Source organism: Monodon monoceros, unplaced genomic scaffold, assembly GCF_005190385.1.
Source record: "Monodon monoceros isolate NGI ecotype Baffin Bay Population unplaced genomic scaffold, NGI_Narwhal_1 Super_Scaffold_22, whole genome shotgun sequence".
In the NCBI taxonomy this organism is placed as follows: domain Eukaryota; kingdom Metazoa; phylum Chordata; class Mammalia; order Artiodactyla; family Monodontidae; genus Monodon; species Monodon monoceros.
The window spans coordinates 103,896,657-103,923,106 of NW_021703779.1; the positions used below are offsets into that span (position 1 = coordinate 103,896,657).

At 37.3% G+C, this 26,450-nt stretch overlaps 1 protein-coding gene across 1 annotated transcript; it reads left to right on the top strand.

Annotated features, from left to right (window-relative positions):
- The first annotated feature begins 1,261 nt into the window (after nucleotides 1-1,261).
- SH2D1A (SH2 domain containing 1A) lies at nucleotides 1,262-20,564 on the top strand. The gene is made up of 4 exons (XM_029240588.1): nucleotides 1,262-1,593; nucleotides 14,343-14,406; nucleotides 19,030-19,174; nucleotides 20,182-20,564. The coding sequence occupies exons 1-4, from the start codon at nucleotides 1,457-1,459 to the stop codon at nucleotides 20,220-20,222; spliced, it is 387 nt and encodes a 128-aa protein (XP_029096421.1). The 5' UTR covers nucleotides 1,262-1,456; the 3' UTR covers nucleotides 20,223-20,564.
- The last annotated feature ends 5,886 nt before the right edge of the window (nucleotides 20,565-26,450 follow it).

Here is a 26,450-nt window from a genome sequence, read left to right on the forward strand (position 1 = left end):
CTGGGAAGATCCCACATGCCGTGGAGCGGCTGGACCCGTGAGCCATGGCCGCTGGGCCTGCGTGTCTGGAGCCTGTGCTCCGCAACGGGAGAGGCCACAACAGTGAGAGGCCCGCGTACCGCAAAAAAAAAAAAAAATTGTTCTCCCTATTGGGCTCCCAGCTGTACCAGGTTCTCAAGGAGCTAGGTGCTGATGTTGTTGAAGAGATACAACAGACAACATAACTTCGGCTACTTAAATTCCAATTTAAAAAATTATTTTACATACTCAAAAGGAAAAATGTAGAAGACCGTTCAGCTTCAAACATTAAACAAAGTCTTGTTCTAGTGAAAAAGGAGGAAGTTTGGGGGAAATATTAACTGCACATCTTGAAATAGAAGAGAGAAGGAAATAAAGGTTGAAAGGTTCTAAAAAATTTATGATAGTTTAGCATCAACTGAACTAAAACCATATTCTCTATTAACAACAGATGATAAAAGTTACAACACAATTCTCAACACTCACAGTGTGATTTAAAACAAGTTCAGTGCCCCAACTGCTAAAAGGTGGGCCCTATACATCAAAGGGCACATACAAGTCCACATAAAGACAAAGCACCAATTAAATGGTTTATTCTCTCATCTAAGGCCCATCAAATAGATAAATCTGGAACATTTTTGGATGCAGACTGATTTTTGTACCTCAACCAGCACTTTGGGATCTTGGACAAGAAGGTTGGGAAACTTTGATTTGTTCAGGATCAAGATTGCTGGAGATGACTAGGGCAGGGCGAGAGGAGGCACTTGTCCCAAGTCCGCTGTTCACTTACTACTTCTGATTCTGTAGGAGCCTCTTGGCTGTGCTCAGGGGTGTCTGTTCACCGACAGTACTGAGAGCTTCTGTGTTTTGGTCTCAGAACTTTGGGGCCTTTCATTCTCTGTCAGTATGTTTCTGCCCCACATGAAGGTCATGTACAACTTGCCTCTATCATCAACCCCTTTGGGGACTGATTAGTTAAGCTAATTAAGTTAAGTCAGTTAGTTAAGCTAAGTCATGGTGGCCCCCTGGGAAAACCGCAAGGACAGGAGCATTACCAAGCATTCCTGTCTGCGTGCGTTGGGAGTACAGGCCAAATCTTGCAAAGTCCAATGGTCCTCCCCTCTCTGTCCACCCCTCTCTGTCCACCCGTCCATCCGAACCCTGTGTTGCGTGGGTGGGCCTGGGAGGGGGATGGAACCCTACGGCAATAACCAAGCTGCTAAACTGCTGAGCTGGTTTTAATTGAACCGTGAGAGGGAGGTTTTCAGGCAGGTAGACAACATCCTGTTGTTCGGGCGCTCCTCTCTCTTTTTTGCACATCTGGCTGAACTGGGAGGCGGGTGGCTGACTCGTGTTGGGTTGCGGCGGCAGCAGCAGCAGCGGTGGCATCTGTCCGCTGCCGTTCCACGTCTAGGTCCTCCCAAGAGTTCCCCAGGCCATGGAGGCGGTGGCTGTGTATCATGGCAAAATCAGCCGGGAGACGGGGGAGAAGCTCCTGCTTGCCACGGGTCTGGACGGCAGCTATTTGCTGAGGGACAGCGAGAGCGTCCCGGGAGTGTACTGCCTGTGTGTTCTGTGAGTACATGGTGGGAGCCTCCACTGCCCACCGCGCGGCCCCAGGCCCGGCGGATGCCCTTTGGGGTGGGGAAACGCAGTGTAGAATTTACCTTTGCTGCCAAAAGGACTCAGGCTCCCGATTTCAGTTTTGACCTCTAATAGAGGCCAGCAAGGTGGAGGCCTGCGATGATGGTGGAGCGGCCAGCTTTGGGGCCACCAGCTCCTCAGGGAAGGAGAAGCCTCTCTCTCCAGCTCTCTTGAAATGGCTTTGGAGGTGCCTTCCCAAAGGAACGTCAAATTCAAGGAGAGGAAGAAGACTAAGAAACTGAATCTGTTACTTTAAGACATCAATACCAGTTAGGTCAGGATGCAGAGAGAGGGATGTTTCTGAATAAAACCACCTCTCTGGATCTACTTACTGAGTTTTCTTTAGAGGAGTTGGCAGGCAGAGGGGGGTTTCAGAAATAGGGCCTTTCTTGATAAAAGCTTGGACTGACAATAGTCATAAAGGGAATGGAGGGAAAACACCCTTGTATGATTCAGTTTTGCTCTTTACCTAAGCATCTTAGTCTAACGCCCCGTTTTGAATCAGATGCACCTTCATCTTTGCTTCAGGGCTCCAGAGTCAGGCAGATCTGAGACCTAATCTTGTGCTGGTCTGATGCTGACTTTGGCAAGTTAACCTCTCAGCCCCTCAGTTTTCTTGTCCATAAAATGTAAATAACATTACTACCTACCTCATAGGCGTGTGAGGATTAAATGCCATAACGCAGGTAGAAAATTTAGCACTGGACCTGACACATACTAAATGTTCAGTAAAAGTAAGCTGTTGTTGTTGTTGTTATTATTATTATATTATTATTTTTTCAGTCTGTTTCTTTCGGTACTCAGTATTATTATTATATTCTTTGTTTTTTTCAGTCTATATCTTTAAGTACTCACAGGGCATTTCTACGGAAGTACCTAGCTCGATCACTCTTTGTTAGCAGGACAAAAACATCCACGAAAACACGAGCCCTGCACAGTAACTTCTAGACAGAAACAAAATGAGGGAAAATGCTTAGTAGTAATTTCGGTGTCTGACGATACACTGCAAGGTTTTGAAGTTCCTTCTGGGTCATTGAAGAGAGATTGTATTGAGCCTGGTGTTAGAGGATTTTCATTGTTTATTGTGTTTTTTTAAATGGTCAAGACATGTTTGTGGCAACTCTCAGGCCACGCTAGATACATTTGTTATAAAAGCTTCCAGGGCAGTACGTGCAAGCTATTGAATCTCTTGGGCTCAGATCTTACGTTTCCTTTATATTATTGTTTTTCCCAAGTGGAAACTGGAGACAGTCAGTGAAAGCCAACTAGTATTCCTAGGCTCTTTTCTTATCAAAAGAAGGTGAAGGAGTGAGTAGACTGGTGAAAGGGGCTTCTTTAGGGAAGCTGACAAAAGAGGTAATGGGCCCCTTAACCTAGAGGTAAAAAATAAGGTACAAAAGAAGCCTAGGAAGGGGTGGAAGAGCAGGGGGGACAGTGTGTGGCAGGATGCTCCTAAGACTTCAGACACACTGGCCTCTTTGTTGTTTCTCGAGCTTGCCAAGCTGCTCCCTGCTTAGGATCTTTGCACTTAACTATTCCTTCTGCCTCTTCCCTCAGAGAGGACTTCCTTGACCATCCTATCTAAAATAAGTGCCCTCTCCCTGTCCCAGTTACACTCCATCACTTTATTTTTCTTCAGGGAACTTTAAACTATCTGACATTTGCTTGTCTACTTATGTCTTGCTGGGCTTTCCTGCTAAAATGTAATCTCCGTGAGGACAGGGACATTGTCTCCCACACCAGGAACACAGCCTGGCACGTAACAGGCATTGTGAGGCATGCAATAGGTGCTCAATAAACGGTTTTGAATTAATGAATGAACTGTCAAGACAAATACTGTTCTTTACTGCAGAAAGCTTTTGGGCTGATACCAGGAGGCCAGGGTGTGGACTCTGGGGAAATCACTCAACTTCTCTGGGTCTTGGTTTCCATATTTGTAAAACAGGAATAGTAATGTATGTTCTACCTTCTGCATAAGATTACAGTTGGTAAAAGATGCAAGAGAGAAGGATAATCTTAGCCTTTTTCCCACGTAGGCCAGAACTACATAAGGTATTAATTTAGGCAGGTGGGAATTTCTCAAGTTAAGTTTTCACCCAAAGTAAATCTTGCATAAATGCAGTTTTTATGACTCTTAGTTCTCCGTGCACACCTCCTTATGAAGTAGCAGAAAATTGTTGGCAAATTGGGAGTCCCCCTAGCATATCTTTCGATGGGCACACTGAGGCCTCTGAGTCCTGGAGGGTGATGGCCAGACTGCTCCAGAGGAAAGACACAAGGATACATTGCCTTTTATGACAGTTTCTCAGCCTTTTTTGAGCCAAGGATCCCTTTTGATAAACGTAAACATTTCATTTCCTCCTTTTTACTACTACGCTGTAGTAACAAAATCAAATTTTATTTTGAAACAAACCACATACTCATTTTAAACCAAAACATCTATGGTTATGATATACAGCAGAAATAACAATGTAAATGGTGTCATATATATATGAACAGCAAGGTATAGCTAACAAACATATATTTGACTGTAGGGTTCACTCAGAATAGTTTCTCAATCTGTCTTTTGTTTCTTCTCATTATCCAAGAAGGTTTGGTTGAGCTTCAGTTTCTGTATTTTTATTGTAGAAATAACACATTGCATGTGCCTTTCGAACTCTACTTTAAACTATACTTTCTAACTAGGTTTGCTCCTTTCCCCAGTTCTGAACCCCCAATCCTGGCCTTTAGATAAGGCCTTTTCCTCTGTTCATTTTGGGAAATTGAATCTCATAAAGTATTAAAGAAATTTTCCATTTATAGGATTGCTCACCTTCATTTAAAGCGAGAAGTTTTTCTTCCAGTTATTTTCAATAAGTAAATCTAGATTTTGGTATAAGTCTATTAAAAATAGTTCCTAAACACTTATTCATATTGTAGAAAGTTTTTAAAATGTAGATAATGGAAATGAGGGAAAATCATCTATAGTTTTATAACCTAAGGACAATTATTGTTGAAAATTAAGTGTTTTTTCTTCTGTATTTTAATAAAACAAATTGCTTTATAAACATATGTGCTCTTACACTATTGTATTCTGCTGCATTTTCCACTTAATGTGAAAAAAACACATTTATATATAATGTTCTTACAAATGATTTTAAAACATTATTTTTAATGATTTCATGATAGTCCAACCAGTCCAACTATATTTTCCTTAACCAGTCATCTATTTTTAGACATTTGAATCATTCCAGTTTTTTGCTATTATAAATTCCGCCATGATTCATATTTCAATCCATAAAGGTTTCCTTGTATTTATGATGACTTCCTTATAATGAATTTCAAGATGTGCAATTTTTAGATCAGAAAACATGAACAGCTTAAGATTCTTGATGTATACATGATCACCAAATATTTTTTCCTAAATGGTTATTCCAGTTTATATATATGCTCACCAGTACTGCATGAAAGTGTCTGTCTCACCGCACCATCCCTAGAAATGGGTATTCTTGTTAAAAAAAAAATTCTTCTTGAAATTTGTGTCTCACTCTTTATTTCATATTTCTTTAGTGATTGAGTGTCTGTATGGTTGGTAAACTTGTATTTCCTTGTTCATGAATTGGCTCTTTGAGTACTTTGCCTATTTAACCATTTGGATCTTACTATTTTTCTTAACACATTATGAGGTTTGTTTTTTTTTTTTTTGCGGTACGTGGGCCTCTCACTGTTGTGGCCTCTCCCGTTGCGGAGCACAGGCTCCGGACGCGCAGGCTCAGCGGCCATGGCTCACGGGCCCAGCCGCTCCGTGGCACGTGGGATCCTCCCGGACCGGGGCACGAACCCACGTCCCCAGCATCGGCAGGCGGACTCCCAACCACTGCGCCACCAGGGAAGCCCTTTTTCTTTTTTCTTTTTTTTTTTTTAATGAGTGTTTATATACTAATCCTTGATCTATTGAAAGTATCTTTTCTCAGTTTGGTGTTTGCCATTACTTTTCTTTGACACACAAAAAATTAACATTTTTAGTAGTCAAGTCCGTCACTTGACTACTTTGTGTTTGATTTCCCCCTTTGCTTCCCAACTTAGAAAGTTCTTTGACCTGCAGAGATGTCATAAAACTTCCCTTCAATTTTTGTTTTAAATTTATGGTTTGGTTAGTTTATACTTAACTCTTTAATTCCATTTGGAATTATATTTTTATGTGGAGAAAGGATCCAATTTGATTTTGTTTCGAAATAGCTAATAATTTATAAATAGAACTTTCATTCCTGATTGATTTACTAAGCCTACTTTAAATTCTTACATATAACAGTTACTGTTTTGCAGTTATCTGTTTGACTCAATTGATCTATTTATTCTTATACCACTAGCGCTATATATAGTATGATAATGTTTTAATACATTTAAAAAATTATTTGCTGTTCTTACCTGTTGGTTCTTCAAGATGAAATCTAGAATGATTTTGTTAAATGAAAAAAAATCCCACTGGGGTTACCTTAAACTCATTAATAAGTTAAAGAGGAATTGTCATCTTTAAAGAATTTAGTCTTCCTATCCAAAAACCTGATATGTCTCTCCATTTATTAATTTTTTCATTTACATCCATCAATAGAGGTTTGTAGTTTTCTTCCCATAGGTCTTGCATAGTTTTTGTTGTTTATTTCTAGTTATTGTATGAATGTATGTGTCTATTTTTTTGTTTCTATCACGAATGGAATCTTTTCCCACTATATTTTCTTTTGCAACAGGAAAGCTACTGACTTTATGGGGTTTTTTTGTATCCATCCAGTATATTAAATGTTCTTATTAATGCAAATAGTTTAAATTTAATTTAATTTAATTTTACTCTTTTTGGTTTTCAAGGTATATCAAGTGTCTTTTCACTAAGGTACATGTGAGCTCTCACATTTCTCCCCTTTTCACCCCTAATGTAGACAGCCATTGGGAAAGTCCTAAATGCCCACTGGGATAGTTTGATGGTGATAAGAAAAAAACAAATTTAAAATATTTAAAATAATTACTTTGAAGAAATAGTTTATTTCTGTACATCCTCTGTACATATCTCAGTTTGCTACTTTTATCTGATGGAAGATTTGGAAAAAGAAATGCTATTATATTCTTTAGCCTCAAGGACACATAATGAAGTCATTTGACATATACGTCTTTAGATAAAAGGATAATTATCTTTTTATCCTTTAAGATTTAAAGGATGACTGGGAATAAAGTGCCTATCAAACAATTGAACTGGAGAAATGGGTGAAGGAACAGTGACAAAATAAAACTCCAGCGTATCAGTTGTAATTGCAGGGAACAGAAGAATGAGAAATTATAAAACTTAGTTAATTTTTGAATACAGTTGGATATGTGTGTTGGCACCGCATTTATCTTCATGATAATTGAGGCCACTAGAATTACTTTGGATTATCTAAGTACAATCCATTAATGGCAGAGCAAGCCTGAAGGCCAGCCTAGGATTAAATGTGCAAATACACAAACCACCAAATGGACAATTCACAGGCCAATAAATCAAGTGCTGACTCTGGTTGACAATGTAAAATTAAGTTGCAAGATTAGTCTGAAGATGTCATTTAGTTTAAAGCAAAAGGGAAGCCTAGGTTGACCTCTTTTGGGCTCTCCCCATCTTGTCTCTATGCTTTAACCCCTTCCTTTGCCCTTTCTCTCCGGTCGTAAGGCCAAGCAGACTCCCTCCCTTTTTGAGAACTATGCTTTTGGATTCACCTTAAGAGCAATTTGTTAACTCATTCCCTCTGATATAAGAGAGAGGCAGCATAGAAAGATGGTTAAGAGCCCATATCTTACAGCCAGACCCTCTGGGTGTGCATCTCAATTCTGGCCCTTAACCAGCTATTTTACCTTGAGCAAGTTACTTAAACTTTCTGTTTCAGGTTCCTTATCTGTGGAAAGGGTGACGGCAATAATAATACTACAGTACTTACCTCATAGGGTTGTTATGAGAATTATTGCATGAGTTAACATTTATAAAGTTAATATGTAGTAGGTGTTTGTTAATATAAATAAAAGCTCCATAAATAATTGTGAGACAAAGTTAGACCATTGTATGAGTACTTAAATAAAACGTTCTGTGGCACTTCAAGGGAAGAAGAGATTATATTTATTGTCATGACTCATCGAAACTGGTATTACATAGTTTTACCATCAAACTTGAAGCTGAATGACTTTTGATGGTTCTGAAAATTCAAATTCACTGAAAGAATGAAGATTGGGCCATAGGAAATTCAGAAACTTCTTGGATCAAAGTGGCTTTCTATAGGATACCATTCCTCTGGGTATAAAAGCTCTGAAATATTTGTTACAAAAACAGTCACATTATAATTGTGCCTTGAATTTTGCATGTAACATTCGTTTGTATAGACATAGACAGCCTGGGCACTAGCTTGCTTTATTTGTGGTGTCATGAAGAAGTCAGATGTACCTAAACCTTTTCTTTTGTGTAGTCCTTGAAGTGGTATAAAGAAGGAATTGATGTGGTTTTGTCAATTGTAAAGCAAGACCTGTCCCCAACGCTGACCCTTTGAGAAAAGAAAAAACAAGTCAGGTTGCTTTCTTCTTGTCTCTTTCTAACCAGAACACTTTTTTAAGAGTTGGGGACAGCTTTTGAAAAAATAAAGGCAAATTTTAATATTAGCAGGGACTGAATCAACACATGCTTTGTAGTCATTAAAATGCAAAATATATTTTTTAAGAAATTAATTTTTTAAGAAAATTAATTAATGGCAACAACAACAACAGAAATCTCTATTGTTTTCTACCAATTATTTATTTTCTAGATTTTTTCATGATAAATTTAAAATTCCAGGCTTATCATCAAGTGTGACAAAAAGGTTTGATGGAGGAAGGAAGTTAAAATTACACTACATTCTTGGTTTGTCTATATTAATGGGGAGTCAGAGGAAAAATAATCCTAAAAGGGATGTAACAGTTTTTAAAGACGAATGATATTTTTCTGATTTGTGATTCGCTTAGGCTAGATTTGTAAAGCTCCAAGTTGTAATTTTACTTCTGTTTCTTTAAAAAAATGTTGTTAGTCATTTGTATAACTTTATAAGGGAAATTACAAGACTTCCCTGGTGGTCCAGTGGTTAAGACTCAGTGCTTCCACTGCAGGGGGCACGGGTTCAATCCCTGGTTGGGGAACTAAGATCCTGCATGCCGTGGTGTGGCCAAAAGAAAAAAAAATGGAAGATTAATATGCAAGGATGCATTTATATTAGTTTAAATTTACTTCTAGTTTATATACATATGGGGATAGTTTTGAACAGTAATCAGAGTGGCGGCTCTCCTTGTGTCCACTTCTTTCACATACCATCATTTTATATCAACATGGTCCAGGTGTTCAAAATTTTTTGAAAAATGTAGCTCTCTAATACCTTTGAACTTTGGTATAGTTTTGAACCATTCTTTCTGCTGCCATTTCCTTATTTTGAGTAACATTCCTTAGGTTAATTCCATTTTTCATTATTAAAATAGAACTACTATGAAAATCTTTGTCAAATTGCTTTTTCCATTTGATTCCTTAGAGTGTATGAAGATAAAGAAGGTCATTAGGTAAAAATACTCACAGTTTTATGGCTCTTGTTATAATTTGTCAGTTTATTTCCTAAAAGAGTGATTTTTCAGTGGACAGGGAGAGAGTATGTGTAGTTTGGAAAAAACATAATATTTTCATTTACTTTTGTATTATAGAATTATTGTTTCATAATACAAGCTACAGAAAACAAAACTATGAAATCTTGTTGGGGAAGAGGGAGTAAAAAGTTCAGAAACACTGTTCTGTGAAGACCAAAAGCATTGAAAAAACTTCAGCTTTTATTTAAATAAAATTTCATTCTTAAAGCATAGACTAAAAAAAAAAATTGAGTGACTATGGGTGTGGTGAAAGAAGCCAGCTTGACTTTGGAGAAATTGCCATCAATATTCCCAGTGAGGTGTGAGCATTTTCCATGCATTTTAATCAATCCTTCTGTAACTTTAATGTTCCTACAAATCATCTGGAAATGTTGTTAAAATGCAGATTCTGACTCAGCAATTCTGGAGTGGGGCCTGAGATTCTACATTTCTAGCAAGGTCCCAGGTGATGCACTGTTATTACCCTGGGAACATAATTTGAATCGCACTGTTTTAAATCTCTTCCATCAGTGATATATGAGAGTATATCAACGACAGTTGGCTACAGGGGATCTTTGGTCAGTGACTTCAGCAACTTGGAAGTGGAAGAGATGAACTGCTGGCTTGTTTGAGGGGTGAAACAATTTTGCTCATTCAGAAATTTGAGGAGTTGTGGAGTAGGAAGGAGATTGTTAAAATTGGATGGGTTAATCACAACGAGCTTTATGTGCCACTAGCACCAGGTTGTTCAAGACTGAAGGAGGTAAGGACTTTTGAAGTGGTACTCAGGTTCCTGCTGCTTAACTGAAAGTGCGATAAGATCAGATTCGTTAGGAAATCATTTTCAAAACAGACTCATTTCTTTTGACTAAATGAGGCTGAATGATAGTAGGGAGATAGATTCATTGTATCTTTTAGAAACCCACTGTTTGAGAAAGTGGAAAACTGGTTGCCTATGATTTTGTTTGCATCGTTGCTGAAATTTTAAATAATGCATTTCCACAACACCTTTAATGATACTGAATTATTGCTATTAATCTCTTCCCATAGGGAAAATGGAACTAAAGGCCTATGCTATTTCCCTGCTCCTACCTCCATTTTGCTGTGTGACTTTTTTTTTTCTTTTCTTTTTTCGGCACCTTGTGGGTCTTAGTTCCCCGACCAGGGATTGAACCCGGGCCCTGGCAGTGAAAGCACCGAGTCCTAACCACTGGACTGCCAGGGAATTCTCTGCTGTGCGACTTTAAGAAAACCACTTAAACCCTTATGTTTGGAGTCCTCATGGTGAAAAATGGAAATCAAAGCTCTTGCTTTGTTCCCTGTAGCGTACTTACTGAAATCAGTGAGGTACATTTCAATTGCTTAAAAAAACAAAAGACTTTACAATGTAATATTTTATATTTATTTAGCATATTATATATGCCAAAAAGTATACTATATGCATATATCAAGCTATTTCATATATGATCTAAATATTCTGGCAAACCTTTATAACAAAAATGAAACATTTCCTGTAATTGCACCAGCAAATTAAATTGACCCTTTTTTGGGTTTCACAAATCGAATGAACGTGATTAGAGTGTTTTAGACCTAATTTTTTCATCCTTTAGGTAATAGTACTGATGGATAGTGATTAAAAATATAGTAATTTAATCCACATAAAGACTTTTAGTTCTATAGGGGATTAATGGTAAGTGAGGTCAGTTACTCAAGCTTGACCCTGTTTGAGATACTTTAGGTTCTTTTAGGTTTAAACACATTTAATTTTACCAGACTTTAGCATGTATTTTTTTTTCTTTTTTTAAAAAATTTTTTGGCTGCACCATGCTGCATATGGGATCTTAGTTCCCCAACCAGGGATGGAACCTGCGCCCCCTGTATTGGAAGCGTGGAGTCTTAACCACTGGACTGCCAGGGAAGCCCCAGCATGTATTCTAATCAAAGATATATTTTGACCCAAACTTGTGCCAAAGAATAGCAATCAGAAAATGTCTGAAATAAAACTCTGTGAAGATTCAGATTCATAATTTGAAGTAATTCAGCATAAAGTTTACCATACTTTTCTAGGAAGCAAAGGTTTGTTAGGCAAGTTAAGTAGCAGTACCATAGATACTAAAATATAATAAATAATCTATATCCATTACAGTGTGGGGATCAAAAGCCAGGGCTCTAGAGTCAAAGACGCCTGATTTAAATCCCACCTTTGATGCTTGATTTGTAGTGTGGCTTTGGTTACTTAACTTCTCAAAGTCTCAGTTTCCTCATCTATAAAATCAATTTCACAATATAAAGTTCATAAGATTACTGTGGGGCCCAAAAGAGCTAATGCACGTGCTGTGGGCTGAATTGTGTCCTTGTCAAATTCATGTATTGAAGCCCTGACTCCCGATGGGGATGTACTTGGAAATAGGGCCTTTAAGAGGTAATTTAGGTTAAATGAGATCATAAGGGTGGGTCCCTAATCCAATAGCGTTCTGGCCTTATGAGAAGAGAGAGAGCACCCTCTCTCAATGAATGCACACAAAGAAAAGGTCATGTGAGCACACAGCAAGAAGGTGGCTGTCTACAAGTCAAGAGAAGAGGCCTTGGAATGAAACCTATGTTGCTAGCACCTTGATCTTGGACTTCCAGCTCCAGAACTGTGAGAAAATAAATTTCTTTTGTTTAAGCCGCCCAGCCTATGGTATTTTGTTATGGCAGCCTGAGCAGACTAGTACAAATTTTGGTACTGAGAAGTACAGTGCTGCTGTAACAAACACCTAAAAATGTGAAAGTGGCTTTGGAACTGGGTCATGGGTAGAGGCTAGAGGTGTTTGGAGATGCATGCTAGAAAAAGCCTACCAATACTGTGAACACAGTATTGGTAGAATGATGGATGTTAAAGGTCATTCTGATGAGGTCTCAGATGGAAATTAGGAACGTGTTGTTGGAAACTAAAGAAAAAGCCATCCTTAATTATAAATGGCAAAGAACTTGGCTGAACTGTGTTCTAGTATTTTGTGGAAGGTAGAACTTGCAAAGTGGATATTTAGCTGGAGAGATTTCTAAGCAAGGTGTTGAAGGAATAGCTTGGTTCCTCCTGACTACTTATAATAAAATGCAAAAGGAGAGACATGAATTGAAGAAGGAATTGTTAAGCAAAAAGAAACCAGAATACAAAAATTTGGAAAATTCTCAGCCTACTCATATGGCAAAAAATGAGGAAGCTTGGTCTGGAGAGAATACCAAGGGAATGGCTGGATAATCACTCCTTAAGGAGATTGCCCATGATGTTAACTAGTCATCTCAACAGAAGCCAGGAATAGAATTTGGACCAAAGCATCAGAGACACTGTCAGTTTGGACCAAAGGGAATAGGGCAGGACAATAGTGCAGTTTGGCTGCAAACATGCTTTATCTTTCAAGAAAATGGAAGAATGATCCTGAAGTTGTTTCAGAGATCATCAGGGTTACCACTCCCACCACAGGCCGAGAGTGCCTAAGCCCAGGTGGGCAAGGCTGCTTCCACCTAGATTTCAAAGGTGGGATCAGCTGCCCAACAGAGGCAAGTGGGTGGGGCTGCCCATGCAGAGCCATGGGGGTGACAGTGCCACCCAGTGGGCCTGGAGGGCAGAGCGTCAATCCAAAAAGGATTATTCTCAAGCATTAAGATCTAATGGAATTTGCCTTATGAGATTTCGGACATTTTTGGGACCTGTCACCCCTTTTCCCCTTCTGATATCTCCCTTTTGGAATGGGAATATCTGTCCTATGCTTGTCTTCCTGTATTTTGGAAGCACATGACTTGTCTGGTTTCACAGGTTCACAGCTGGAGAAGAATTTTGCCTCAGCAGCAGTCATATCCCCAAGTCTCACCTGTATCTCATTAGATGATATTTAGAAGAGACTTCGGACTTTATTTAGACCTCAGAGTTGATGCTGGAATGTGTTTAAGACTTTTAAGGCTGTTGGGATGGAATGAATGTATTTTGTATGTGAATTTGGAGGTACCAGTGTTGGAATGCTATGGACTGAATCATGTTCCCTCTCCCCCCATATTCATATGTTGAAGCTCAACCCCCGATGTGGCTGTATTTGGAGATAGGCCTTTAGGATGTAATTAAGGTTAAACAAGGTTGTAAGGATGGGGCCCCAATCCAATAGGACTGGTGGACTTATAAGAAGAGAGATCTCTCTCTTCACACACACACACACATACAAAGAAAAGGTCATGTGAACACAGCTAAAAGGTGGCTGCCTACAAGCCAAGAGTAGAGGCCTCAGAATAAAACCTATGTTACTGTCACCTTGATCTTAGATTTCCAGCCTCCAGGGCTGTGAGAAAATAAATTTCTTTTGTTTAAGCCACACAGACTGGTATTTTGCTATGGCAGCCTGAGCAAACTAATACAACATGTAAAACTCTTGGCATGTAGTAGAAATCAACTATACAGATATACAATATGCGTACACAGTGAATAATGGGGGAAAACGTTTACCCCCATCTAAAAGGACAAGCTAATTTCAAGTACTTTAGCAGGACTCCTTTTTAATTTGAATTACTATTAGTACTATATTATAATGTATTATAAAGTTATATAGTAATAGTAATATCATAGGAATATACCACATTTATATTTATAATTAATATTATTATTAACTTATTAAGTGGGCCTGATAGTACCTTATCCCCAGTGAAATGTTTTCACCTTAAGGCTCTGTATGTACTCAAAAAATATTACTATGCTTTGTTGAATCTGTTTAATAATTCATAATTTTTACCAATTACAACAGGTCTCTAGTTTCTTTCTGTCCCAACAGTCTCTCACCTTGACAAATCCTTAGAAGTGTGAGCTCCCTCGCTTGAAAAAAAAATGAAAATATAAAGAAGGCGTACTAGAAACTGTGATATGCAAGCAAGTTAGATTCCACAGGCTTTTCTTTCTATGAATGCAGTGGTGCAATATACGTGTGTCCCAGTATATGTATCATTTATATGTAATAGTTAAAGCTCAAATTTAGAGCATCCATTGTTCTTTTGGAATTTTTCAGTAATGGAAGTTTATTCTTTCACAGGTATCAAGGTTACATTTATACATACCGAGTGTCTCAGACAGAAACAGGTTCTTGGAGTGCTGAGGTATAGCTCTTTTATTTATTTTTGCTTCTGGGGGTATCAGGGAGGTATTTGAAATTTAGACTGCTTTTATAAAAGAGCTGTCAAATCCTACATTCCCAAAATATTCATCAGATTCAAATCACTAAAGCTCTAATCCAAAATTGCTCATGGATCATTAAGAAGCCTTTAGAGAATTTTGGTCCCAGTTCTGTTCAGCCACCACTGTATGGAGTGGTCTCACTTTGGGGGAAAGATAACAAAGTTAAAGGATTGTTTCAAACTTTTGGTGCCTATGTGAAATTTTAGAAAGCGTATCAAAAATATATTAAAAAATCAAATCGACAATTATTTACCAAATGATACTAATGCAAGTGTTGGTTCTATGGGGGATTAAACAACATGACTCCTGTTTTCTAACAGCCTGTAAGACCCTTGAGAGATACAACATGAATTAAACAGCAATGTGAGAGCCTGGTGTTTGCTGTCAGGTGGATGTGTGTTCCAGGTCTTATCTACCCCCAACCCCTTTCTGAGAGGTCTATGACCTTGGGTAGGTTACCTAATTTTTCTTTGAACCAGTTTCTTCATCTGTAAAATAAGCCTAAAAATAGTCCCTTATTCATAGGGCGCATTTTGAAGATTAAATGAGATAATGCATATAAAGAAAGCTCTTAGTCACAGGACTAGCAAGCAAGCCCTCGAAAATGGGAACTCACCCAAGTTGCTGAACAATATGATTGTTTATAGTCAAGTGCTATCTAGCACAAGCATTTGAAGAATAGAGAATTTTCCAAGTATTAGGGTAATCAAGGCTGCTCTTCTGTGGAGGCAGGACTCCCAGCTTAGCCATATGGGAAGGACAAGGATAGGTAGAAAAGAGAGGGAGGGAACATTCCAGTGACTCTTAAGCTATGCTCCACAAAATCCTAAAGTTCTTTCATTTGAGTGCCTTGGAGTTGCCCAGGGGGTTACAGAAGGATAGGAGGATGTGTGGGTATGCTTTGGGTCCCCAATTTGTCTTTAATCTGAGCAATCCCTTTTATTTTGCTTATCAACTGGGGCTCTGAGAAAAATTTCATTAGAAAAATGGGTTCTTATGGCTTTGAAAACATTTGAAAGTCACAGTACCATTGCAAGAAATGCCTGTAGAGTGAATCTCTTTCCACATACCAGGGTAGTATCAATATATTAACATGCTAGCAAAGTAGAGGTCTCTACAATGGAAACTTCTGACTTCAAATGCTTTCTCTGATTTCTGACTTTTTATAAAAACAGTCCGTCTTTATAATGAAAGGACTTCATTATGAGTTGTTTGAAAACGTAAATGCTAATATCAACCTCTATTAATAACTCAATCTATGCATTTAAGAAACTCTGAAGTCTAGACTTAAAAAAAAAAGTAAAATAGCTCTAACTTTTACAGATGCACTGGTGAACTAGAAAGCACAAATTGCAGACTACAAATGTTTTGAACTACTGAGATGAATTAGGGCAAGTTTTCAAACACATTGTTGCTTTATATCAGGATAATTGATGCTACCATTCTAATTAGAGGAAAAGCAGTACTATTTCTAATCAAAACTGTTTATACCCGTTTATTTTTAAAAGTTCTCTGCATCACTGCAGAGATGATTGAATAGGTTATTAAATTTCATTTATTATGAGGAATAGTAGTGTATGATATATACATATATAGTTGTATATAATTTGACCAGAAATAGCCCTTCTCCCTAGAGAAGTAGCCTTCAGCTGCTGAAGAATATTCTTTATGGAAAGGATCTTAAATTAGTAGGGCTTAGGTAACGTTTTCTTTAAACTTGTTTTCTTCCATTTCAAGTATAACATCATATGCAGATTGTTACATGTTTGTGATCATGTTAGGGAAGAAAGGGCTTATTGAACACAAATGCTCTCTCATTCTGTGTCTGGTCTGACCCGTTTATCTAATAATATTGTAATTATCTGCACCAAGAGAGCAGAAGATTGGCATGTTTTCTCCAAAGGGAAAACAGTTTAAAAAAAAAAACTCTTTAGATTTATTTTTGAAATGCATATTGCATTTTTTTCTGTCTACTAAATTTGCCTTCTAGTTATGTTTTCCTATGGTGAATATTAAACTAGTGTGTATTCTTAGAGCTCATATCATCTGACTGGAAGAAATTTCTCTGGAGCATATTGAAGACCAGCTATGATCCAAAGCATGTTTCCATGGATAACTGTATGGGAAATGTGCAAATTTGAACAATGGCTGAGTTCAGTGACAGGATGGGAGATGTCAGTGGTACAATTCTTGTGGTAAATGTATTTTCAAAATGGGGTAAATAACAGATAATTTATATTGCTCTTTGGAACAATGCTTTAGTTTGCCACATTGCAGGAAAAATCTTGACAGTAGCACTAAATTTTCTGTGCAAAGATTGTGCTAGAAATCTAGGTGTGTCTGCAGTTTGTTTCAAAGAGTGGAGTGAAATTGAACCCTGGATCCACTGAACTACGAAAGACAAATATTATGTGATTTTCTAGCTTTAGGTAGACTTTTAGGTTTTATCATTGCCTAGTATATTAATTTATCTCATGTGACTCAGGCTAAGATTTTGCCAAATTGTTAATTCAGAGAATTCCACGTACAGTCACCTATCATTTATTAATATGTTCATTGTCTGTGGTACATTGTAAAAAATGTACTAACATCTCCCTGCTGACTTCAGTGCTTTTGGGCTTTTCTGGATATTTGATCATCAGTAGATCAGTGGATGTTAAATAATTTTACTTATTGACCTAAGCAAAGCACTATAAATTCAGACAGTTATTTGCCAGTGCAACATTGCATGCCAAATTCAAATTGCTTTTTTACCTTCAGTGCTATTATTCCTCTCCATTGGCATGGAGAATCAAGTGTTAACTGCATACAAATTCTCATAAAAAAGATGCTTCTGTTGATAAATGGTTTTACAAGCCACAAGAACAGGTAAAAAGATGTGTGGTTTGAAATCTTTCCACACCGGGGGAGTGGATTAGTTTCTCTTCTGGTTGGTGACTCTAACTTCACTAGAACCTGTTTGGTCTCTAATCTGCCTAATCTGAAAGGAAAGAGACTGGGTCCTGGGATCTAGAGCCAGTTCTGCCTCTGGTTATCTGTGTGACCTTGGGCAATCTGAATTATCTCTTTGTATTTCCATTTTCTTATCTGTCAAATGGGAGTAACCAAATCAGCCAATAACTGCCAGGAGATGGGAAAGTGCTTTGAAAATGAAAAAGTACTCCAAGGAAGACATAAGAAGGTTATTTTGTGCCTATGGCCTGCCTTTGACATTTGGAGATTCTATCCTGGAGCCAAAGAACTGTTTGGATCCCTGTAAGAATGGCCATATTATTTTGGATGAGGTCTCAATAGAGTTCTGGGAAGGTGTTTTGACTGTAAGGTTGGAGCTCAGTGGGAGAGTATTCTGTATCTACTGAGTAACTGTGTGAGCCTATGAGCTGACACTAATTTAAAGCTAAAAAGAACTTTTTCAGTGTTTTCAGTGAAAAACTCTTTACCCCAGTGTAGGAAATGACCAAGAGTTATAGTGGACAGTGTGCTGTCTTTAGCATTTTGTCTAGCTGACACACGTCTGTATGCCAGCCTTCATGTTTTCTCATTAAATGCTAACAAACAAATAGCTCCCACCTCAAAAACTTTCTAGATGGAATAGCTGAAAAACAGCTTTCTAAAAAAACTGGTCATTGTTCAATTGCTTATAGCAATACTATTTTATTTCATGTAAAATGACAGTTTTGAGCTGACGCTTAAAGCTTGGCTCATAAGCTTTTGCAGGAAATTGTTGTTGATTTCAAGTAGTGTCTTTACAAGAGAATTCATGTCAGGAGAGGAGTACATTTTAATAGTCACCTGCAAATAATGATCCCTTCAAAACCAAACAAATAAATAAAGGTGACCTTAGTCTTTCATTTTCGTGTCATAGAGAAAACCTTGTCACAGTGAAGTGTTGACATAAAGAGCAGTTTGGGGGAGGATAGGGAAGTTTCCCAAGGAGGAAAAAATTTAATGTGTAGGATGAGGCAGGACATATCGTGAAGTGAAAGAGTGTGAGGACTAACTAGCCCTGCATTGTGTGCCTCATAACAGCCAGTTTTTAATTTCCTGTGTAGCATTTTATATTGTGGAATGATGGCAGGGAGGATGGGTTGTAGTTGTTGTTTTATTTGTTTGTTTGCTTTTTTTTTTTTTTTGGTTCTTCAGGCTTTTTATTAATGACCTGTAGGATCTGTGTTTTTTCTCTGTTTAACTGCATCCTCTCTGTTGGTGAATTCATTGTGGGTAATGGCCTGTATACCCTTAGAGGTTCGGGATGTATGATGGGTAGCAGGCAGGAAGGGCAGGGCGATGAGCAGCAGCTTGTACAAACTAATACCACCCTCGGGAGAACTGAAATGACAGCTCATTAGCTCCTCTTGCAGGGAAATTCAGCCAACCAAAGTAAGCTCTTCTAGAATGTTGTTTTTCCTTCTTCCTTATGTTTTCAGATATTTGAACAAGTTACACAAATGTTACCTCTCTAAGCATCCCTTGCACATTTTGTAGGCCCTTTTTTGTATCATTATGAGGTAGATGAATAATCTGCTTGGCCTTTTATTTTCCAGACAGCACCTGGGGTACATAAAAGATTTTTCCGGAAAATAAAAAATCTCATTTCAGCATTTCAGAAGCCAGATCAAGGTATTGTAATACCTTTGCAGTATCCAGTTGAGAAGAAGCCCTCAGCTAGAAGTACACAAGGTGCTACAGGTATGGTTTACTGTTTATTTTTGACAGGTTTGGAAGCTTAGGGCTATGAGTCACCCTAGTCATAAACATATAGTTATAGAAAAATGCAATAAGAAGATGGAGCCAGCAGCCCCAGTGAGAGGGGGCTATTCACATACTATGATTTCCACATGCTATACTATAAACTTTTAATAAAACTCTGCAAAAATATAAAAAATTCTATGAGCCCACAACATTTTAATCTCTCTTATCCCGTCTTGTTTTCCCCAGCCTGTTTTGTCGCTCCATGAGTACCATTTCACTTCACTAATTCAGACACAAATAATTTGAAAGACGGGACAATTCAGAGAACATCTGGACTTGTCCTTTACTTTTGCTTATTATCAGGTAGTGTTTTCCCTTCGGGGATGGAAAGGCTAATGTTAGCTTGGTCCACGTGATCCCGATTTCTGAATTTGTGGTGCTTGAATTAATAAAATTTTATTGTAGCAAAGGAAAGGAAGTTAGTAGACTTTATTTTTCCACTAGCGCAAATTGTTACATCTCCTGAGCAAAGCTATTTTAGTGGACATGTCAGGCTAATCACCGAATACTAGCCAATGTCCTCAGCTGTCAGATTTGTGATAGTTGATATCTATTGAAGGGGGTTAATCATCTGTCTTGAGTAAGAGGATACGCGTTGATTGAAACAATAAATATTTATGATAAAATAAAATGAGTTGTTATTTCCTTTTTTGACAGGGACCCAGGCTCAGGCATAAACTGACAATTAGACTCAGACTCAAGTGGCGAATTAAATTAATGAGTAGTTAGCTTTTTTAAAAGAAATGTAAACAGAATTCCAATTTACAAATTGGCTCAGTATGCCATTCTCTATAACAGTTTTAAATACTTGTTGCTTGAGCTATATCATTGGATTGTATCTTTGTGAACTTTATGCAGTTGGAAATTTTATGTTTGAGTTAACCTGCAATTTTAATAGCTTGTAAGTTTATCTCTTCTTGATTTTTGTTATTATTTTTCTTTAGGGAGAAGAGAAGATCCTGATGTCTTCCTGAAAGCACCATGAAGAAAAATAAAACACACCTTGTACTTTATTTTCAATAATTTAAATATATGCTAAGTCTTATATATAATTGATAATACAGTTCAGTGAGCTACAAAAGTATTTCTGAAACCATCATAGTCCTGTAATGGAAGCATCTATAGCATGATGTTAAAGCTGAAATGGACTTTTCGGATAATGAGGAGCTTTGAAATGAGGATTGGGGAAAAATAATTCCACAGGTTATTTTCAGTTATTGTATTTACAAATGGGAAATGACTTAAAACATAATGATACTTTATAAAAGATTAATGTCAATTCTTGCCAAATATAAATAAAAATAATCCTCAGTTTTTCTCAAAAGCACCATTTTTAGTGAAATATTATTTGATAGCTACTGATTTTAAAATGTCTTGCTTGATTATATGGCAGGAAGCTGGTTCGTGTCCCTCGTCTTTGTCATGTGCGGTTCTACATTAGGTATTATGCTCTCCGATAGCTGTAGTGTTATAGGCTCTCTGGGGATATATGAAACTGTGCACTGTGTGCTAAAAACAGGTACTAGATAGAGAGTGAAGAATTTCTGTTTAATTCTGAAAGCAACCTTCTTGCCTAGTGTTCTGACGTTGGACAGTAAAATCCGCAGACCAATCTGTAGTTTAAAATTCCCGTAATTTAAAATATGCTCTAAATGTTTATTATATTTGATGCTATAGGATTTGAAATTATATTACAAATCTGATGAAGTGGACTTTTCTTCTTTTCATTTACCTCTGCCCCAGTAGTTGTCACTCCATGTAAAAACAGCAGCTGCAGCTCATCAGCTGTGGCTCATGAGTAGCTGATTTACAAGCAGTCTCCCTATCAGGTGGCCCTACAAGACCATTGGAAGCTTACAGGTTACATTAATTTTTAACAATTCCAAGTAATTGTAACCTAAGTGAGAGCCAAGATTGTAGGCAGTGATGGGTATTGGTATTTTCTTCTCACATTTATATTTTCATGACTCTTACAATTCAATTATATGTCAAGTTGCTTCGGGCCTCATAGAATTCATTCACTCAGCAAACACAATAGGCACTGGGGTAGAGAAGTAAAAACACCTGGCCTCCACGCTCAGGTAGCCCCCTGCCTAGTTGGACAAGAAAACAATAGCAATAAAAGACAAGAAAATAACAATAAAAGGTGGTAAGTACATGGTAAGTCAGGGTCCCAACATGTAGGTAGATCTTTTTCTTTTAAAGGTTCTACTCCATTTATAGTTATTATAAAATATTGGCTATATTCCCTGTATTGTACAATATATCCTTGTAGCTTATTTTATACAGAATAGTTTGTACCTCTTAATCCCCTACCCCTATATTGCTCCTCCCCCCTTTTCTCTCCCCACTGGTAATCAATAGTTTGTTCTCTATACCTGTGAGTTTGCTTCTTTTTTAAAATATTCACTAGTTTGTTGTATTTTTTAGATTCTACATATAAATGATATCATACAGTATTTGCCTTCCTTTGTCTGACTTATTGCACTTAGCATAATACCCTCCAAGTCCATCCATGTTGTTGCAAATGGCAAAATTTCCTTCTTTTTTATGCCTGAGTAGTAGTCCATTGTATATATATACCACATCTTCTTTATCCGTTCATCTGTTGATGGACACTTATGTTGCTTCCATAGCTTGGCAGTAAATAATACTGCTGTGAACATTGGGGTGCACGTATCTTTCATATTAGTGTTTTTGTTTTTTTCGGATATATACCCAGAAGTGGAATTGGTGGATCATATGATAGCTCTATTTTTAGTTTTTTGAGAAACCTCCATATTGTTTTCCACAGTGGCTGCACCAATTTACATTCCCACCAACAGTGTACAAGGGTTCCCTAGATAGATCTGTCTTTAAAGGAAGAATGAGTTAACCCAATACTCTGGCCCATGGTCCATAGGAAGCTGGTTCATTATAAATTTCATTATAAACCAGTAACTTGGAATTCTGGGTTGTATGTGAGAGGTGGTGAGCTTGGTTAATAATTAGCGAACTGCCAAGAGACAAAGCTACTCTCTCTGCTGGCAACATCTGATTTCTGAGCATTTAACCTGGATGCTCTGGGAGTGCAAAAGTGGAGTATGGCCACAATGATGTATTGTGCTCCAGTTACCATTTCTAGAAGTAAAAGCATCACTTTAATTTGTAAAGGAATTCAGAAAGCTGACTTTCCAAATAAAATGCATATGTTTAGATACTTTTTAATTATTTGTAGCTTGGGTTTAAATTTTAATAGGTGTAACTAATTTTTACTCTAATTTGTTCATTATGGAATAATCCTAAATATAGGAATTGTTTGCATGTTCCTTTACCAGGGCCTTTTTTGAATTATTTATGTTTTCTCATATTTTAATAAAGTATTTGAAATCTTTATTTTTCTAATTTGTCTTAAAATATTCCTTTCAAAAATATTCAAAGATAGGTGCTATTAATATACTAAATAAAGCATTGATGAAGGTCATCTTATCTTATTGGACTGATTCACTGAAAAAGGTAAGTGCTTTTCTGATTTTGCTATTGTCAAATTTTCCAGTTGATGTGCCTACCCACTGTTTTCTTTTGCTGGCCTTTTATTCATCAAGTTTTTTGCACTTTTTCTTTCCTGGCATGAGCATCCTTGCTATTTCCCAGTACATAATAGCTTGCACCTTTACAGAAAGGTCATATCCTTGCCATATCTAAAATATTGCCATGTTAACATATACCTGTAAGATGCTGAGTAAAGGTAGAAAAATGCACATATATTTCTAAGTGCACACCTTTCTTCAGATAAAAACGTGTGTCAGCAAGCCCACAAGGAACATGACAGTTTATCAAATACTTGTTCATTTTCTCTGAAATTTGTTCTGAAGAGATAAGGTCAGTAGGGAGACAAGCTTAGGTAATTGTCCATTTGGCTGTTACAGGCAGGGAACTTTTGTGGTAGTACATAGGTAGAATAGGTCTACAGAGGACGCCTCTGATTAAGTCTTCTGGTATAAATCAAGGGCTGGATTTAAGATATTATTTGTGGTAGAATGGATAGAAAAGTTAAAATGTGAGAACCAGCTTTAAAATCTGTTAAGAATGTTTAGACATCAGCTTATGCTTTATTTGATTCACTTATTGAGTTCAGAATCCAAAGTCTATTAATAATAAAACCCAGATTTGCCCTTGAGCATTTCAAGGTTACAGATGCCTAGTCTTCCTGTTAGTGGGCTATAAATTCAACTTTGTCACCTATGTTTGCCCTTGCAGTAAATGGGACACCATAATTTTGCAGTTTGCAGCTCAGGGTGAAGTTAAACTGCCCAGTTTGGACACTTTCATAATTTGGGGTCATTGGCCCAACTTGCAGTAAAAGGCTGAATTTTCATCATTAGGTCATTTGCTTTTTAAATGAATATTTTTATGTGGAAAGAATATAACCTGATCGACTGGAGAGAGCCCATCAACATAGCAAATGAGACTTGAATTTGCTTTTCGGCTTTGTCACTGATTATGCCAGTGACCTTAGGTAAGTCAGTCCGTTGCTGGTATTGCATTTGCCAAATAGGAACAATTAAGTCTTGCTCACCTCACAGGATTATTGAGATACTAGAATTATATAAATTTATGGTAGTAATATTACTAAATGTTTAAATAGCATTGATATTTAAGGATCTCTAAAAGTGAGGGTGAATAGGGAAGGAACATGGAGAAATCCCTTATCTCCTTTATAATTTTCTCAACGTAGGAGCTCTACTTTCTTTTTGTACTGAGGGTGGGATGCATATTTTGAAAAACCAATCTCCTGGTGTTACTAATATCCCCCAACTCCACTCCCCACCCCCATTGCTTTTTGCTGATTGGTGTGTTGAAACAATCAGGATTGTCTTCTGCTCTGTCAATCTTCTCACTGTATCTCTGTATATATCAGTGAATAAAAGGCAGCAGCGCACTTTAGAGTGGTGTAAATTCCAGGATTCCAAGCAAGTTTCAGTAACAGGCTGTTTGGACTATAGGTACCCCATTACTATCAAGATGAATTTTGGAAGATCTGTTGGCCAGCCTTCCCAGTGTCACTCGTAAATGTCTTTTTGTGAAAAATAAGTGCCAATGGCCATTGTAACTGCCCAGGACTTCGGGCCTCAGAAGAGTTGTTTTTTAGTCTTTCCTGATTGCCTCCCCTGCCCCATTCATTCTTTGCCAATGCGTTGGGTTGCCCTGCTCTCCTAGCTCCCTCCCACCCCTGTTTTTCAATTCTTAATTTTCTTTCTATTGCCCAGAAAGGCATCAGCAGGAGAGAGAACCTTTATGAGTCCTAGCCTAGAGGCATTTAAACTTGAAACAAACAGCTACTCTTTTTTTATTTTTATTAAATGGTCATTTGTGTCAGAGATCCTATATGTATGAAAACTAAAAGTGAAGAGGCGTCTGCTTAGGATTAGTGCCTTTTTGACTTCTGCACCTATATTTTCAAGGTGATGTGGTTTTATTGCTCCCTTTTAGGGAGCCACTTTTCAAATCTCAGGTGACCAGACTGACTTGAAAATGCAGTTTGGCGCATGAATAAAATGGGACACAGTGTTCATTTGCAATTTTATTTTTTAAAAATGAAATATTCAAAGTACTTTTTTCTTTCAAATATCGACACATAATGTTTAACTTTAAATATTTACAGCATGTTGTGATGCTCTTGTAGAAAAATGCATGCTTCTGGCCTGAAAGCCAGAGCAAAATGCAAAAGACCATTTAACTGCAGCCAGAGAACATGAACCTGTACAGTATCCAGTCACTTTTCAGCACAGGATTGAGAGCAGGAATACAAAACTGGAACCTATTGTTTCCTAGCAACATGGCTCAGGCCATTATAACACAATTTCCTGTATGATTAGAACCTCTAACTGTTGTTATATAGAAACTGAAAATCTTGGCATACACTGTAAACATCTTTACTTCTCATGAGAAAGTAAGCAGCTAAAAAGAACATTTTTCTGACGTAAAGGCTATACTTCTCTTTTTCACCTTCTTTCTTACTGATGCTTTTGCCAGAAGAATAGTAAAGATTTAGACATTGTCATGAATCATACAAGTAAAATATTTTCAAGGACACAATCTGATATACTAACATTTATTTAAGAGGTTAAAGTCCACCACTAACTCTAAGGAAAGATTTTTTTAACTGCCAAACACATTTCCTTTGACAAATAATGTAAGATGACAACTGCCAAGACAAAATCCACAGCAAGTTTAACTCTAACTATTTTCAGTTACTGTTTAGGAAGTAATTTCTTCTTACACACAGTAGTATATTTGGTCCTTAATAGCTTTCACGTGAAGGACACACTGAAACAGTCACTATTTTGTGGTTGAATTCTTTTTTGTTGTTGTTTGTTATTTTCTGGTTTTTTTCTTTGTTTTGTTTTTTTGCTTTTTTTGTTTTTTTGTTTTTTTTGCAGAATAAAGAACCTTACAGAAGGCTGTGGAAGAGCAGTCTGAGATCTGAAGTACTAGTCAGGTCAGCTATGTGTACGTGAGTTCCTCTAAGAACACAAGAACGTTGCATCCAACCTGTAGCCTTCTGTTTTTCCACAAGCTATAATACTCTCCAGTCTCTCCAAAAGTTCCTTTCAATACTTGATTACTGTACTTTTGCTTCCATTACCACTGAACTCCATTACAGTTGCCCTTACAGGAACATATCTTTATAAATGCAAAAACTTTGCCCTGACTCTCTTAGGTGCTATTACAGTAGGGCCTGGTCTGGTTAAAAATTTTTTTAAAAAAAGGAAAGAGAGGAAAAAAAGTAGAAACAACATGATAGGATGCTTGAAACTGTGTCAATAGTAATGAAAAAGAACAATCTTACAAAAATTAGAATTAATTGTATACCTCTCTACATAGCATGTGAATTCCAAATTATACATCGTTAAGTTTTCATACATTTGGCTATGTTGTATATATTATATTATATATATAGTCTATATATTATAGATCTTCTAGATAAATTGACAGTAAAGGACACGCTTATTTTATACATTATTTTGTTGGGTTAAAAATAAAACATATGCCTATTTATATGGTGAGTGTTTTACTAAAAATTAGTATGAATTGGGCTTTATATCCCTTTCCTTCAGGAATCATGCTTCTAATCAGTAATGATTAGAATGACAACTAAAAATAAATATATTTAAATGTCTGTTCAACTGTGAACTTTTCAGCTCATTTGGATCTCTAGACTGTAGTGCAA